This window comes from Xiphophorus couchianus, chromosome 20, assembly GCF_001444195.1.
Source record: "Xiphophorus couchianus chromosome 20, X_couchianus-1.0, whole genome shotgun sequence".
Classification (NCBI taxonomy): Eukaryota; Metazoa; Chordata; class Actinopteri; order Cyprinodontiformes; family Poeciliidae; genus Xiphophorus; species Xiphophorus couchianus.
In genome coordinates this window covers 1266489-1284746 of record NC_040247.1, presented here as the reverse complement: position 1 = coordinate 1284746, position 18258 = coordinate 1266489, and the positions used below count along the sequence as shown (strand labels likewise).

At 36.1% G+C, this 18258-nt stretch overlaps 2 protein-coding genes across 7 annotated transcripts in view; one reads left to right on the top strand and one right to left on the bottom strand.

The window, feature by feature from the left end:
• The window catches only part of ripor3 (RIPOR family member 3), a 36596-nt gene extending 28550 nt beyond the window's left edge, over positions 1–8046 (top strand). For 4 of the 5 annotated variants that reach the window (XM_028004148.1, XM_028004146.1, XM_028004147.1 and 1 more), the window contains 13 exons: positions 53–207; positions 576–755; positions 1108–1174; positions 1500–1706; positions 1774–1919; positions 2780–2945; positions 3629–3815; positions 4884–5048; positions 5131–5295; positions 6401–6603; positions 7280–7363; positions 7439–7529; positions 7613–8046. In XM_028004148.1, the coding sequence (XP_027859949.1) occupies positions 53–207; positions 576–755; positions 1108–1174; positions 1500–1706; positions 1774–1919; positions 2780–2945; positions 3629–3815; positions 4884–5048; positions 5131–5295; positions 6401–6603; positions 7280–7363; positions 7439–7529; positions 7613–7713 (1917 nt within the window). In that variant the 3' untranslated portion in view covers positions 7714–8046. The remainder of the gene's footprint in view (positions 1–52; positions 208–575; positions 756–1107; positions 1175–1499; positions 1707–1773; positions 1920–2779; positions 2946–3628; positions 3816–4883; positions 5049–5130; positions 5296–6400; positions 6604–7279; positions 7364–7438; positions 7530–7612) is intronic. The other variant, XM_028004150.1, reaches the window with a different exon arrangement.
• A 1773-nt stretch (positions 8047–9819) lies between these two features.
• On the bottom strand, positions 9820–12166 carry blcap (bladder cancer associated protein). Of its 2 annotated transcripts, none has more exons than XM_028004157.1 (2): positions 12038–12166; positions 9820–10715 (listed from the first exon to the last, which is right to left on the bottom strand). In XM_028004157.1, exon 2 carries the CDS (start codon positions 10602–10604, stop codon positions 10341–10343), a length of 264 nt encoding a protein of 87 aa, XP_027859958.1. In that variant the 5' UTR covers positions 10605–10715; positions 12038–12166; the 3' UTR covers positions 9820–10340. The 2 variants fall into 2 exon arrangements, with proteins under 2 accessions (XP_027859958.1, XP_027859959.1); XM_028004158.1 differs by having other exon boundaries at positions 12043–12166.
• Positions 12167–18258: the final 6092 nt, after the last annotated feature.

Below are 18258 nucleotides of genomic sequence, written 5' to 3'. Positions count from 1 at the left end.
CATTTGCCTCTTGTGGATCAACTTTGTGTGAACGTTAGCTGATTATTTTCAGTCGATGGTCCATGAGCTGCAGGATCAGGAGGGTTCCCTCCCGTCCCTGCTGGCTAGAAGCCGTTCCAGCAGAGGAGGCGTGTCGCTGCTCAGCTACCTGTCCAACCCGTCACACACCTCGGCCACATCGGGCCCTCAGAGTCCCTTCATCCCCAGGTAGGCATCAAGTGCAGAACCATAAGTTTTCTTGAATGTAATAAAGTTTTAAAAGGGAACCTATTATGAAAAATTCACATTTTACACATTTCCATTTGGGTTTTTACTTCTTCTAAAAACAGACCAAGTGTTTAAAAAAAAAAACGTTTTGTGGCAATAAGTCAATGTTGATTGGTGGAAATAAGCCCAAAAACCTCCTGATTAAGCCTCGTTCAAAGAGGCAGCTGCGTTACCTAGCAACCCCAGCTGAGCTCCTCCCGTTACCTAGCAACCCCAGCAGAGCTCGGCCGTTACCTAGCAGAGTTCTGCTGGGCTTGCTAGAGTTTTGTGGGATTAAAACAAACTTTTGGTGTAAAATGGTCTTCCAGTCTGACTCGCGCTCACAGCTACCCGTCGACCAGCCTGGCAGGAAGTCAGACTCAGCTTTCCTTTGAAGAGGAAGAGGAGAAGCTCGTCGAGGGGAAGGTGGATGAAGAGGAGTGGGGAGGCGTGTCGGAGACTTCGTCAGCAGAAACGATTAAAACAACGTCTCATCTGGCCTTACCCAGGTGAGAAGGGAAGAGATTCACACTGCAAAATTACAAAATCTTAGTATTTGACTTGTTTCTGGTATAAATATCTTAGATAAATTTTTTTTTACTTTACCGTGGAAATTGTTCCATGAAATAAAATCCTTTAATTGAAATGCATCTTTCCACCATCGCTGTTCTATATCTACATTTTTTTATGTCTCCGTTCCTTTTCAGTTGTATTTGCTTTCTCATTTTACAAATCTGTTTGAAATATAAAGTATGCGCTTTGTACATTTTAAAATATTGTACTCAATTATGAAGTTTCAATAAGTTTAACTGTATAAATGTTCACAGTTAAATGATGCTAACGCTGTGGATGTTTGTGCAGGTCCAGCACTCCAGACATCCTGAGGAAGAATCCATCAGGAGAAACAGAGACGCAGCAAGGACCACAGGTAGGTGGCGCTGCATCGCCTCCAGATCCAGCATGACGGTGTACTGGAGAGGCAGCAAGAGGAGAAAAGTTCAGCTTTGAAACGGACATTTTCTAGAAAACCTGGAAATATTGAAAGGTCAAAAATTTGCTAGGAAAAAGTTTCTAGAAAGAATATGGAAACTTTTTAGTCTCAAAAGTCAAAAAAATTCAAAAACTGAGATGAAGCTCAGATTTGATTTTTTGCAGTTTTATCCAGCAAATTTTCAACTTTTCAAATTCATAGATTTTTTAGATTAACCTCAAGAATTTTTAAACCACATTTTCTTTTTCTTTTGTCCCTGCAGGAATCCCCCAGCATCCCAGCTGTCTCTGGAGCTCCGCCCTCTCCGTCGGTCCGACCCGGGCCGAGCGGCGCCCCGCGGCGATCGCAGACCGTTCGGCTGGCGGTCCTGATGGCGGAGCTGGAGAAATCGTTTGGCGGTGAGAGCAACGCTGAAAAGGAGCAGAGAGCTTTGGAGCATCAGATCCAGCACCTGGGAACCATCCTGAAGGTAACAGAACATCAGCACCGAATGATCCGGACCAGAACCGGGCCTGAGGTTCTGTTTCCTCCTGCAGAACGACCTCTCCCTGCTCCGGAGCTCTGCATCAGAGGAAACGCTGGCCGTCGAGGAAGTCCTGGGCAGCTTCGACTTCCTGTCCAACGACTTCAACGCAGATGACGACACTTCCTGTTTGGGCAGCATGAGGCTAAAAGACAGCGGGTCAGTTTACAGACGGACATCATCTAAAATAACCAACAATTTATCTGACTAGAGCAGAAATGAACAGTTTGAGATGAAATGTGTTATTATAGAAAACAAACTTAGTTGGAAGCTTCACATCAAATATATTAGAAATAAAACAGCAAAATCCTTTTAAAATACAAGATTTAATAAAGGTTTTGTAATATTATCTGAAATGAAATGATTTAAGTTGAGAGAGTAAATATAAGTTGATATTAAAGTCAAATCTAGATGCGTTTAAGTTATCGGTGTGAAACTAAAACCTGTCACAATTCATCATTTAACTGCATTTTAAGTTAAAAGAATCTCAATAATTTCAATTTGCATGATTTTTTTGTTTCTGTCTCTCAACCAAAACTGGATTATAAATGTCTTGATTTTGGTGTTTTGGTCTCAACTTGCCTTCAATTATATTTACAGAGACTTCATAATTCATTTTATTTGTTTTTCTCTGTTTTATTTTGGATATTTAAAATGTTTTCCAGCTTCAGTGTTAAATGTTCATTAGAAATTACAGTTTGTTGATTTTTGAGAATGTGTTCTTCCATTATTATGCCATTATATTACGTAAAATGGTCTCAAAACCATGCGATAAACAATAACCATCGTTTTCTATAACTTCTGGGACGATTTATCGTCCAGCAAAATTAGTGTAGAGAAACTCAATTAAATGATCTCAAATTATGTAAACTGAGTCTTCCATTGTTAAATTATAAAAGTTTACACAATTATTCAATTCAGAAATACTTTATTGATCCCAAAGAAAATTAAATCCTGAAAATGTAGATGAATTTACCTCCAGCTGATTCTGAAGCGAATGTTTCTGTTTCCTGTTCCAGCATCAGTTCGTTCCAGCAGAACACCCTGAAGAGTCTGGGCCTCCTGTCTGCAGGCAGCCAATCGGATTCAGAGGACGAGCTGGTCATCGCCCCACTGACTTCTGGGAACTGGGGTCTGGACCAGGCACTGGAGACGCACCTGGACATCTGCTGCGTCCTGCTGCAGGTACGGGATGCTAACCCTGCTGCGTTAGTCAGATTAAAGATCAAATTAACCACCAGAAAAACGTCAACAATTTGAAACTAAAGATCATCACATAGATGGAGGCCTGATTCTGCCAAAACTGGCAATAAATATTGAAATAAATAAATGTTATTAATGTGCCAAATATGGCATGCAAAAATTAATTTCCCAATTTATTTGATTACATTTTTCCAAATATATTTATTTACTGTCACATTTTATTTCATTATTTCCAGAAATGTAATACTGTTGAAAAAATGTGATAAATAAAAAAATAAAAGAAAACTAATAAACAATAAGATTGGAAATTAAAAGAAAAATTAAAAGGGATATTTTTAATTTAATACAGATAAAAATGATGAATATTAATTTATATTTATTTAATCAAATAAGCTGGGGACATTTTTTTTCTTGGATTCAACATTTGGCACATAAATTGCTTCATAGTTATTGTAATTTTGTTAGGATTAGTCCTCCATACACGTATAAAAGCAGACCAAAACAAAAAAAAAACGTCAAAACTGATGTCTAATAGCACAAAACGTTTTTATTATTTATGATCACCGGTTCTGTTTAATTTAGCAAATAATGAAATGAATGAAAACGCCATTAAAATAGTCCCAAACTGTAAACCTTGCAGCCAATAAATGATCGTTTGTTTCCAGATGATGAAAACAAGCGACTTCAGTCTGTCTCGCCGGGAGCTGCTGCAGGAGATGTCCAACCAGACCGCGGTTCTGGACAGAGTCGGCGGTCTGCTGCTGGAGAAGAGCCACAACATCACACCGAGAGACGGTCAGAGGACAGGAAATCACTCTGCTCACTCCGTTTATTTAAACGGGACCTACTATAGTAAATTCATATTTCACATGTTTTTATTCTTCCATTTGAGTCTCTACCGCTTCTCAAGCGCTTGAAAAAACACACAGACGATTTAGGCAATAAGTTCATGTTTTTGGTGTTTCAAACACCTTCAGATTACGTCACATTCCAGGGGCACTGTCCGGTTACCTAGCAACCTCATCTGAGCCTAGCCCGTTACCTAGCAACCCAAGCAGAGCTCCAGCATGTTTGGTCAACTGGTTTTATCACTCTATTCACTGGAAGAGACAAATGTTTGGTTTGCCAACTTACCATCCAGTAGGGCTGGACAATATGGCTGAAAAACCTATTATGAAATAAGCGTTTCATATCAGTCAATATCAATAACGATTGATTAGTTTTTTTGTGTTAAAAATCTTGCCAACCTGGGGGCGTGACATTTACAGTTTTATCTAGTTTTCACCCAACTCCATTGTTTTTCATTTTAAGTTAGGAGGAAAAACTAACTGTAAAAGTTACTCTAGAGGTTGTTGCTAGGTAACCAAAGAGCAAGTGAGTTGCTAGGTAACCAAACAGTGAGTGAGTGAGTTGATGCCCTCCAACCTTTTTTAGCTGAATGAGAGGTTGCGCAGCTAATCCTGCTCCTACATGTCCCAGAATGCTGTGCGGTTCAATTAATATTTTACCAGATGTATCATCTACTGATATTGATAGTGTATCTATTGCAATATATGTTATTGTTGTTTTATTGTCCAGCCCTATCATCCAGAAAACACTTGCTGCATTCTTGTTGGTTGTGCAGGAGGCTCCACTTCTGGTTTTCAAAGATGTACAGTTGTATAATTTTGCATCCGTTTTCAGCCATTTTCACGTGAGTGTTAATGTTGAATTGTGGGGGCGTGGCCAGCAGCACATTATTTGGATTTAAAGTGATGAGACGCAGTAAAACAGCTCACAATTAAAAGCGGAGCAGATTAAAATCTCCTTATCTAAGAACGATTTTGTGCAAAAGCTCTAATGAACATGTTTTGTGTGAACCTATCCTGGCCTGTTTAAGGAGGCTCAATGGGAACCTTAATGCTCTCCGTGCTCTTGCAGTCCTCCCTAAGGCCCAGAGGTCCAGAGGTATCCTGCTGTTCTGGGAGGAGTGTGTGAACGCCAGCGGCTCTCCGTTCTACTGCAGCGTGGAAAACTTCTCCAGGACGCTGAAGAAGCGCTACACTCACAAAGTGAAGGCCAAGCTGCCTGGACAGTCAGAGAGAGGTACAAACCTGGCGAACAAACCGACCTGATGGGTTCCTGGGAACGTTTTTCTGCATTTCTCCCTGTGTTGTTGCCTCTGCAGTGTTTTCCAGACTCCTGCAGCAGCTGCAGGCCGCCTGCAGGCTGCTGCCCGGCTGCCGGCCCGCCTGCAGCCCTGAGAGGGTCACTGTTTTCCAGCTCTCTGTTTATCTGAAGCGCTGGAGCTTCCAGGATCTGGGGGAGCACATCTCCCGCCTGTCCAGAGAAGGTGCAGTTTTCACTTCTAAACACTAAACATGGGTGGTTGAAATAATTTAAAACGTTTCAATTAAAGTACAATAGAAACAGCCTTTATTATCCTGCAAAGGAGAACTTCAGGTTTAACAGAAGCATCAGGTATGAAGGTTCACACAAGGAAAATGGGTGTCAAAACAATTTCTAAAAAACAGCAGTAGTGGAGCTGAAAATGAGGCTTTTTCAAGGTTTGGAAAGTGCTGGATTTCTCCATTTGACATCCACACTGCACCGTTTTGTAATAAAGTTCATTCACCTACTAAAAAGAGAGACTTTTTTCCTCAGTGTTTGAAGTTAATCAGACTAAACTTTTCCTGTTTTTAGTGAGTCAGAATGACCAAAATTATTCCTGTTTGCTAAACACTAAAATACTTGGACTTTATTGTAGAGATTTTAGTTTGTAACTTTCTTTCTATTTTGTGTTTAAACATTTAATTTGTTCAGCAGTTTAACCAGCTGACCAAATGTTCTGGAGCTCCATTTGGGTTGCTAGGTAACGGGGCTGGGCTGGCTGGGGTTGCTAGGTAACGGCGTAGTGTCCATGGAATGTTTTCCAGAAACCAAAATTATTAACTTCTCAGCAGGAAAGTCACTAATTGATAACACCACTTGCTTGGATGAATATTTAATTTTCCTAATGGCTCAATGATTTCTTGATCATCTTATATTTTAAAGTTTAAACAATATGAAAATTGAGGGATTTCTTGTTAAATCAGTGTGTTGTTCTCTGGCCAGTCTAAACATTTCAAAACATAAATTTTGTTATATTTTAGTTTATCTTGTTTACCTGAATGTAGAATACCATTACAAGACATATTAATAACAATGAATAATTCAAACTCAAAATGGAAATCAAATGTTGTTGTAACTCATAATAGTGAATTGAAACTGTCTTTTTTTCAATTCATTAAAGTTTGAAGAACTTCCTTGAAAATTCTTGAAAAGTGAATTTTACTGAGAGAAAAATGGACAAACTGAATAAAACGTCTTTTATTTCTTTTCTGCTCGTTAGCTGATTAACCTAGCTTCACATTTAGCTTGTTTTTTAGCTCATCCGTTGTTGTACTTGTTGTTTTTAGAGTACATCCTGTCAGCGCTGAACGGACCCAAACGGAGAAAGTGTTTAAACAAGCTGAGGGGGCGGAGCCTGTCGGAGCTCCTCCCACTGCAGAGCACGCTGCAGACTATCGCCGCCCTGCTGGTGGACTCCAACCACAAAGTCTGCAAAGCTGCAGCCAGCTGCATCAGCAGAGCCGCAGGCTGCAAGGCCTTCAGGAGCAAGGTGGGCCCAGCGGTTCTGAAGAACCAGACCGGTTCACTCTTCTGTTTTTTATAGACTTACTCTGTTCAATTTTAAGGATCCCAACTTCATTGTTTATTTACCTTCACATGTATTTTTGCAAAATGCTTAAAATAAAAACATTAAAATAAAAAGGCCATTTTAAATTGGCCAGAGAAATGTTGCATGAGGTTTCTAAATAATTGATTTACCTTTTATTTAAATATTTAATTTTCTATTTTTTCCTACCCATTTCTAAAAATAATTTTGGAAATTAACATATTTGTAATTTTTTTATTTCTTTTTTTTATCACAAATATATTCAGCTCTTATGGTGTCTTTTATCATTTAAGTTTTACCTTTTTTTTATCAGTTCCTAAAAATAAATTTGGAAATTATAAAATTTTTATCAGAAATAGTTAGCTGTTCTACTGTCTGTAACTATTTAGTTTTTGTTTTTACTGTCATTTAGTTGCATTTATAAGCTTTACCAAAGTTTATTTTATCAATTTCTCAAAACAGTTTTGGAAATGTGTTTAATTTTAAAATTTTACTTGAAAAACATTTATTTTGACTCAAAGTTCTGAAACTGATGAAGTTTTAAATAAAACTGATTAATTAAAACTTAATGAGATTCAGTTAAACTTCCCATGAATCCCTTTTTGTGTTTTTCTTCCAGTCGGTGGTTTTCTACACAGAGAGCCTGAAAAGTTCTGATGTTCTGATCCAGACGGGTTCCTGTCTGGCTCTGAAAGGCCTTCGGGTGAGCAGAACCAGAGAAGAATCAATCAAACAGTTCTTTTTTTTCCAGTTCTTGACTGACTTTGTTGCGTTTCAGGCGACGGAGAGCGTGGAGCAGATCACGGATCTGTGCAGGTCGGCAGACGAAGATCTTCGTGGCGTCGCCAAGGAAACCGTTTTATCGTTTGGTAACGACCTGATGGATAATCGTTCATCACCCGAACTCTCTTTAAAGGTTTTTGACGTTTCGTGATGCGTTTTTTCCTTTCAGGTAAGAAAGGATTCGAAGCTTTCCAGAGGATGGAGCAGATGTTGGCGGACATGCAGGATGAAGCGTATCAGAACCTGGAGACGGAAATCACCATTTTATAAAAGTTCAGAGACAAACTTTACCAAAAACCAGCAGCGGAGAAGAAGATCCGACGTTTTCCTGCAGAACTTTGAGCAGAACTTGAATTCCTAATTTTTATTTTTTTGGTCAGAATCTTGTTTTAAGAGACGCTTTGTTGCAGAAACATTTATTTAACCTGAAAAATGCAGCTTTAAATGGCTGGGACTGTTTCATGTTGGAGGAAAATGAAACATTTATTTTCATCATAGTTGATGTTTTTTAGTTTGTGATAAGATGCATAATGAGTAAAAATAAATATTTGGTGCTTATGAAGCCCAGAAGGACTGAATAAATCCAGAGTGATTCCAAAACGAGTCGAGCTGCTGCAGAAGTTTAACAGTTATTGAATGAAAAATCAAATTATTACAGCTGAAGAAATTCACAAACTAATTTAGTTAGATTTAGTACAAACATTCTGAAATGGAATTAAATATTTAGATGTTAAATTATAAAAAAATAAAGGTATTCATCATGAGTTGAGGACAATTTAAGAAAAATATTAGGTAATGAAAATATCAGTCGTTCTGGCCACATTTATTTTATCAGTGAAAACAAGAACATCAGAGCTGCCCTGAACGGTTTAATTTAAAAATATATATATTCATGAATTTTAGAAAATTTAAGGAAAAACATGAAACAAATCGAAACATTTCAGGGATAAAACTGGATTGTTGCTCTAAATGACCTCTTTATATATCTTCATATGTGAAGATATATATAGAGATATTTATATAACATATATAAATATCTCTCTATATATATCTTCATATATCTATATATATAAAGATATATATCTATATGTGTATAGATATATTTCTATATAGATATTGACCTTAAAATCTGCATGTGTTAGAATATAGCCTACTTTTTATTTACAAGTTAATTTTTTAGTGAAACTTTTCAAAATTTCAATTCATACAAAATTGAAATCAATTTTAAATTCACATAATACTGACTTTAGACCGTTCCTTCAACCTATTTCAATAATTTTTAAATATTGAAGAAAACCTACAATTTAAATTCACAAACTACTGGCCTGGTAATATTAATTAGCCTTCCTCTGGAAAGATTAGATTTTTTTCATAATGCAAAGTAATGTAAATGATCAGTATTAAAATACTGATCATTTATTTTGGATATTAGAAAATCTCCAAAGATTTCAGGAAAATCTTTAATTATTGTAGACAAAGTGCTGCCCTCTGGTGGCTCAACCAGCAAACTGGAGCACAAAAGGTGTTTAAAGTTTAACTTTTTCCCTCGTTTTTCTTAGCTTGAGTTTTATTTCAAATTGCTTAAAAATTCTGAGGAAAAAAACAGAAAAATCATATTCAGGTGTCCTGCAGAATCTGTTCAGATAATTAGAAAAAGATGTTTAGAGCAAATAAATGTAGACATTTGGTACCAGAACCAGAAGTGGAATCTGATTCAGATTCTTCCATGACTTAGACGCCGATACAAATATGAGTTTACGACTGCGTTACGGCCAAAATACAAGAAAATTATTTCTGCCAAAAAAAAAAAGGACTGATTTTAAGATCTCAGAAATTCCTTTGTAGAAAATGTCTAAAGTTGAGTTTCACATGTCAGAAGTTTGACTTGAATTTTTCATGTTTTCTAGAAACTTAAACTAATTTCCAGTTTCAAAAAGTCAATTTGACTTAAAAATTTCTATGTTTTTGAGCAAATTACTGATATCAGTCAAAAATGGGCTAGAAATTTTGATTCTCTAGAACAAATTTCAAACTAAATTTGCTAAAAATAAAGATTCTGCTTTTCAAATTCAAAAATGTCCATTTTTTTCTAGCAAATTTCTGAGCTGAATATCGAATGTTCTAGAAAGAGCAAAGTCTTTCTAGATAATTTGCAAACTGCAAATTAGCTAAAAATTACATTTTTCTAGGAAATTTAATGAGTTTGTTTTTATTTTAAATTTTTAGTTTTTCTAGTAGATTTTTGTAACAAATTTCACCTTAAACTCAAATTTAGTAGTTTTTGTGTTTGTGTGTGTGTGTCAAGAGAACGTCTTTGTAACGGCTGCAGCGCTTCGTCGTACCACCAGGTTGAACAGAATCATGCGGCGGCGCCGGTCCAGGTTGAACACAGAGGAAACTTTATTTAAATTAAAACGATCCTGTTGCACATTCTGCGCTGCAGCAGGCGACTTTCTCTCCCCGCAGGAACGAACAGTGAAACACCTGGCGAAACGAGCCGTCTGCAGGTGAGAGTCTCACTTCCTGTATTGCTTACGGTTGATAAAAATGGCCGACTGTTTCCGCTTTCACACGTCAGGATGAAACAAAAAAAACTCACAGCGTTTTGATTTCTGTTGGAAAGTTTCAGCATTTTGTTCAAAATTCATTAAAGTCTGTGAGAATGTTTTGAAACCAGCAAACCATGCACAGGAAAGAACAGAAAAAAATAAAAACTAAACGGGGTCAAAGGTGAACCGTGGAGGAACCCGGAGGAAGCTCAGCATGTATCTGATGGACAGGAAGTGACTCCAGGTGGTGATTGTCCGGTCGGTGTGCAGAGTTTCACTGGATCCCTTTGATTCCTCCTCTTCCTCCTCCTTGCAGCGTGGCAGTATCATGCTGCGGGACGCCGCCGCCTAGGTGCCTATGATGGCGGGGTCGTGTGCGGCGGCGGGCAGCGCGGCGTCCTGGCAGTGGTACAGGAAGCAGTTCCCCCAGCAGCTGTAGCAGATGAGGAAGAGCGCAGCGAGGAAGACGAGGGCGCAGATGGTGCAGGGTTTCCTCTCCAGCAGGAAGCTGAGCAGGTAGAAGCCCATGAACATGGAGTGGTTGAACCACAGCGCCGGGTTCAGCGGCTTCGGGATCAGCAGCACCGGCAGCAGCCACTGGAGGCAGTACATCGTCACCGCAGGGGGGAGGGACGGGGTCAGAGGGCGATGAAGAGGCGGTTCTAGCCAACAGAACCGGGATGAAGGACGAAGCTGCTGGAGGTTTCTGTCGTCAAGTCATTCCTGGAAGGAAAGAGAAAAATTAAGCCAAAGTGATGGAAAATTAACATTCACAATAAAAACATTTCAGTGACTTAAATATGTTAAATACTGCGTGATTATCTAAATTAATCAATACGAGACCAGCAGTTAAAACCTGTACAAGGCTTTTAATATTTGAATTTATTTTGTATTTTTATTATCTACTTTTGTCTTAATAGAAACTTATTACTGGGGAGAAAAATAAAAACGCTGTAGATATGTGTTTTATAGATCTGCATTTCTAGGAAAATGCAGATCTATAAAGCAAGTTTCTATAGCCATAAATCGTCAAAATTATTTTCAGAAAAGTGATAAAATTTGCATTATTGAAGTACTGCAAATTTATTGTCATCTCAAAATTCTGACTTAATACTCAAAAACGTTAATTCTTTATGTAAATAATTGACATTAAAGTTAAATCACAGGATTGTGCTCTTATCTCAAACTAATCTCTAAAATATAAACTAAATATCTCACTTTTATCTAAATGTCAAAGTTCTGGCTCAGCCCCCATCCAGCTGCTGCCATTTTAAACCAGATTAAGGAGCTTTATCTTAATGTGATGAACAGCCTCAGCCGGTAAAATGTGTGTTTTCAGCAGGAAAACAAAGACACTGCTGGCTGATTTATTTCTGGCAGAAGCAGCTGTTGGCTCTTCCCTGTCTGCCACATGAGCAGAGAGCATTAAATATCGCCTGTTGGTTGGACCCAAACCCGGCCTGAGTTCACTACCCAGCTATCTGGGTTAGAGAGACTCATTGTGTCAGCTGGTTTCACAAACCCAAAGGAAATTAAAGTTACACGTCTTATTTACCTCTTTATAAAGGTTTAGATAAACTACTAGCTTGGTTAAAGCAATGCTCTACGTTTGCTTTAAAGGAGGAAGCATCTAAAACACAACCAGTCTAAATAAACTGCGACATAACATTTCAGGTAGTTTAATATCAAAGTCTAAGGTCCAGTTTCTGGTTAGGTGAATTTATGGACTCTTATTACTGATTATCACCAACTCTTAGCGCTAACGCTACTTACCAAAATACAACACGTTAAAATCTTTAACGCCTGTTCAGAAACCAACTGTGAACTAAATACAGTGGTTGGTTTCTGTTATTGTTTAAATTTGGTGGTGTTAAACCACGACCTGAGGCCTTTAACGCTTGGAATAAAACCCGAAACAACAGCATGATGGAAAGCTAACAACAAGCTAACAGACTAATAAATACTTTCCCGAACAAACACAAGAGAAAACCTCCATAACACGTAAACGTGACACGATGAAAGCTGGAAAAATAACATGAGCAAACCTGACATCGGTAGGGTTCATTCTCAGCAAATGGAAACGTCTCGTATTTAACTCTAACGGCTGCTGGACTGCGTATGTAGCAACGGCTAACTAGCTGCCAACGGCTTTAGTAGTTCTTCTTCTTCTTCTTTTCCTTTTTTATGGCGGTTGCCAAACAACTTTTAGATGTGCATTACCGCCATCTACTGGAATGGAGTGTGGATCGGGACGCTAACTATATACACCCCCCTCAAAACAAAACAAAACAATAAAATAAAAAAATAAATAAATAAAATAAAATAAAAATAATAATAATAATAAAATAACAACACTTAAATCTTTTCTATCAATTTTGTTTTCTTAAGATAATTAATTAAATAACTTATATCTTTAGAATTAGAAATTTTTCCCAATATATCTTGTAAATTTAACTGTAATTTATTTTCTTGTAACCGGCAAACTAATTTCCTTCTCTCAACAGAATATTTGGTACAGAACAACAAAACATGTTTTACTGTCTCTTCTTGACCACAAAAATCACAACTTCCAGTTCGATGTTTTCCTATTTTAAATAAATTACTGTTTAACCTTGTATGTCCAAAATGCAACCTAGATATAACTGTTTCCTCTTTTCTATTTCGTCCCGTTCTCCTCATTGCACCAACTTTTCTTTGAATACTGTACATCCATCTACCAGTTCTATCTTCCTCCCACTGTCTCTGCCATCTTTCCTTAACCTTTTGTTTAATAATAGATTTGATTTCTTCTCTACTAAATGGAACTAATATATCAATATCACTATATTTTGAAGCTTGTTTTGCATATTTATCAGCCAACTCATTCCCTCTTATTCCTATATGTGATGGTATCCATGTAAATATAACTAATAACCCCATTGCTTGAATTCTATATGTCATTAACTGAATTTCTAATAAAAGATCCGGTCTACTATTAGCATGATTATTTTTTAATGAATATAATGAAGAACTTGAATCAGAGCATACTATGCTTCTTAATGGACGGACTTCCTCAATCCATCCTAAAGCTAAAATAATTCCCATCATCTCTCCAGTATAAACTGATACTCCATCAGTAATTCTTTTACATTTTTTAACTTTGAATTCTGGAACAATGAAAGATACCCCATTACTGCTATTTGAGTTTTTAGACGCATCTGTAAAAACTTGGACATATCCATAGTACTTACTGTCTAAATATGATTGAACCAAATATGGATCTGAAATGTTTTCTCCTGTTCTTTTCTCCAACAAAGTTAAATCAACAACATTATTATGAAATAGAGACGGATAAACTGGAGAAAGAGGAACTGTTTGACTAATGTTTATATCAGATAAACCAAAATCTTTTATAACATTTTCTATCTCCCATCCAAAAGAATTTAATTTCTTCTTTTCTTTTTCCCAACTAGATTTTAAAATGTCTTGACATGGATGATTTCCATCATGGCCCTTTAAATTACACCAATAATTGGACTTTAACTGTAATCTTCTGAGATTAAGTGGCATCTCTCCCATTTCTATTAGCAAAGCTGACGTTGGAGTTGTTCTAACTGCTCCTGTACATAACCTCAAGGCTTGATACTGAATACTATCTCATTTTTTTAATAGTGTTTCTGATGCTGACCCAAATACAATACTTCCATAATCAAATACAGACCTTATTAACCCAGTATATATTGATTTCAATGCCTTCCTCTCAGCACCCCATTCACTTCCCACCAAACACCTCATTACATTTAAAACTCTCTTACATTTATTCACTACTTTTTGAATATGATTTTTCCAAGTAAGTTTTTCATCCAACCATAAACCCAAAAACTTAAATTCCCTTACCCTTTCTAATTCATGATTATATAGTTGCAGTTTTAAATTTTCAGATGCTTTCTTCCTTGTAAAAAATAAAGTCTTTGTTTTGTCTATAGAAATTTTAAATCCTCATTTAAATGACCAGTCTTCTATAATACTAATTGCTTCTTGTATCTTTTTAACAATAAACTTTAAATTTTTTCCCCTCTTCCATATTGCTCCATCATCAGCAAATAAAGAAAACCCCATTCCACTTTCCAAATTGTCAAACATATCATTAATCATAATAGAAAAAAACAAGGGACTCACTATACTTCCCTGAGGTGTACCATTCTCAACAAAAACCTTTTCTGACAATTGTTGACCTATTCTTACTTGTATTTATCTATCTTGTAAAAAATCTTTTATCCAATAAAACATTGATCCATTAATTCCCATTTTTTTCAATTTAATTAAAAATCCATCTTTCCACATCATATCATAAGCTTTCTCTATATCAAAGAAAACAGCCACTACACTCTCCTTGTTAACTTGCCCTTTTCTGATTTCATGTTCTAAACATAATAAAGGATCCATAGTGCTTCTCCCTTTTCTAAATCCACTTTGACATTTTGATAAATATCCCCTCTTTTCAACAAAGTAGCTCAATCTTTCATTTACCATTCTCTCCATTATTTTACAAATATGAGAAGTTAAAGCAATGGGTCTGTAACTTGCTGGATTGGACTGATCTTTACCTGGCTTTAAGATTGGAACTATGATTGCTTCTTTCCATGCCAGAGGTAAAATACCCACATCCCATATCTTATTATAGAATTCCAATAAACCTTCTTAGATGAATTGCTAAGCTTATTAACCATAATATAAGAAATATTATCTTTTCCTGGAGATGAATTTTTTGATTTTCCTAAGGCATTGTTTAATTCAAATAAAGAAAAGGGACTATTCAATAAATCATTATTTCTTACATTTTCTTCTAATAAATTTACATTTTCATTAATTGTACAATTTCTTCTGCGGTTTTCTTCTGCGCTTAAATTATTACAACTATGAACTTTAACAAATTTTTTAACTAACATATTTGCTTTCTCCTCCTCAGTCACAGCAATATCATTTCCATCTTTCAGAACTGGATATCCATATTCCCTTCTAATTCCATTCATTCTCTTTATCATTCCCCAGACTTTTGAAATCTTTGTTTCCCTACCTACAGAATCACAAAAATTACTCCAATAAACCTTTTTTGCATTTTTCACCGTTCGTTTAACCAGAGCTTGTGACCTTTTATATTCAATAAAATTCTGAAAATTCTGATTTCTCTTTAACAATCTAAAAGCTTTATTTCGATATTTAATTGCACCATCACATTCCTTCGTCCACCATGGAACAATTTTCTTCTTATATTTTCCTTTTTTCCTTTGGATTGTTTCTCGAGCAGCCCCTAAAATGGCCTCACAAATAGAAGAATTTACCATATCAACATCCAAATCTATATTAACTTTTTGCATCTCTTCATCATTTATTATTTTATATTTTTCCCAATCAACATTTCCAAATATCCATCTTTCTAAGTTCTCATTAACACTTTTTCCTATTTCTTTACCAATTTCAATAAGTATAGGGTAGTGATCACTACCTATAGTTGATTCTCTTAATATTTTCCACTTACTAATCCCAGCCAAATTCTTTGAAACTAAAGTTAAATCTAACGCTGATTCTGATCCATTTCTAATATTAATTCTCGTCCCTTCTCCATTATTAAGACAAACCAAATGTTTTCTATCCATTATTTCTTCCACCACTTCTCCATTTGCATCATTCCTATTACCCCACAAAGTACTATAAGCATTGAAATCTCCACAACAAATGAACTTTCTTCCTATATTTTTAAACATTTCCTCCATTTCATCTAAATCCAATTTTTTACACGGATTATAAAAATTTAATATATTAATACTTTCTTTATTAATCCAGATTTCCACAGATAACCATTCTAGTGAAGCTCCTTTTCCTAAAAATCTAAACTGTATTCCTTGTTTTATAAATATTACACATCCTCCTCCACTTTCTTGTTCCCTATCTCTTCTAATACTATTATACCCTCTTATGACAAAATCTAACTCTGGTTTAAGCCATGTTTCTTGAATACAAATAATATCTGGTTTATTTTTCAAATAGTTTAAATATCCTTTAAATTCTTGTCCATTTGCTAACAAACTTCTTGCATTCCATTGTAAAATAAGCATTAAATTCTTCCTCCACCTTGCTTCCCATCTATTTCAAGCCTTTTATTTATCAACTCCCAAGATAAATCCTTCACAGCTAGAAATTTTTCTGCACCTTTCACTATAATCTTGATTTTTTCAGTTTTCTGTTTCACTTGATCAGTACAATTAATAACATAAGCCATGAATAAAATTAATTTATCCATTGTAATTTCCATTCCTGACATTGTTTTTTGACTTGGTCCACGATTTGGACTAGAAGACACTTGCTGATTTTTCTGAACTATTCTTTTTTCTTGAACACTTTTTGCTGCCTCTGCATAAGAAATGTTTTTAACTACTTTCAGCTGTTGAATTTCTGCTGCCTTTTTCCTTGCTTCACACCCTCCATATGCTACATTATGCTGACCACCGCAGTTACAACATTTCAACTGTACATCTGCTCCACATTCATCATATCGATGATCTTCACCACATTTAGCACATCTTTGCTTCCCTTTACACACTGATGCAATGTGACCATACCTTTGACATTTGTAACAGCGCAAGGGAGGAGGAATATAAGGTCTAACAGGAAAACTCAAGAACCCAATTTTCACTTTATCAGGAAGAACATCACCTTGAAATTCCAGAAGTATCGAAAAACTTTCTATTTTCTCCCCATCCACAGATTTTAACAATCTTTTCAATCTCCGCACTTCACCACCATGTATATTTCTTTTAAGTTTTTCTAAATCTTCCTCAAGCGGAATACCTGTGATTACACCACGTGATACTCTGTTTTCTCCAACAATTTTCTTTTCACTCACAACCTTTTTACAAATGTTATCAATCTGCATGCTTTTATTCTTTTGTTCTTCAGACTTACATTTTATCAACATATTACCATCTCGCAAGATTTTTACAAACTCAACCTCCCCTATTTTCTTTTTTATTTCTCTAGACACTGCTATCGGACTGAGGTTTATGTTCATATCTTCCTTCCTGAATTGAAGTATTACCTTAAACTCCTCATTTACCATTTTCCTCCTAACCACTCTGTTTTCTTCATCTGAACTATATTCCTCTAAACTTCTCTTACTATTTAGGTTACCAATCTCTCTATCATCTTTCGAAACTTTTTCCTTCCCTCTACCCCTTCCTCTACCTACCGTAGTCCATTCATCAAAATCCATATCATCTTCATCACCACCCCCATCTACCTTTGTGGTCATCCCAATCCAGTCACACTCCAGTTTATGCCAACCGCCAAAATAACAAAACCCTTTGTAAAGTTGTTTCAAAAACTCTCGCTGCTCGAAAACGCCTGCTGCACCCCAAGCCGCCTACCATCCACTCTCCCCTGCTTCTTCTTCTTCTTCCTCCTCGTCATCGTTTTTTTCCCCTTCTTCTTGTCTTGCCAAAAGGCAGTTGACAAACAAACTTGCCGCCACCGACTGGCCCGGAGCCTGAAACAAGCCCTTGAATTAGGTCGGCGTGTATTTTTTAAATTTTATTTTAAATGTCATTAATGGAGCAGATATGAACCAGATGTAGCTTAAAGTCCTCTGTTTCTATCACTTTGTTTAGTTCTTCATATGGAAGTGTTTAAGTATTACAGCGAGCTAAGACACAAATAAAAGAGCAGAATCTTGTTAAGATTAGAAATTTATCGTTTTATCGACATATAAAACTTGTTAAAATTAGAAGATATTGATCACTTTACTTCACGATCTGGTAAAGTGCAGTGCTGCCAGCTAACGGACTGGAGTGTAATAACAGCCGATGAAACATGAAAAACTAAAAATACTATTTGCACCAAATTGATTTCTCTTTGGAGGAAAATAAGAAGTAATATAATCTCGAATGTTTTCCTCTGGAGACTTGCTGTTTCTGGTAGGTATTATTGATCGCATTCATTATTCATTATGCTACTTAGTAAAATAGCTAAGGGCATAGCAGAATATGAAACATATGAAAAACATACTTTTATTTGTGAGTTATACCAAATTTGTGTCGGTCTGGGGCTGTAAATCCCAATAAAATACATACATATTTTAATTATTATTGTATTACTGTAATTATACCTTAGAATCAGCAAAACTCCAAAACTGAAAATAAAGTTGATTTAAAATCAAAGAAGCTTTGATTTATTTTTTTATTGTTTATGTTGTATGATGTACTAAATAGATAACAAAAAACAAAATAATATG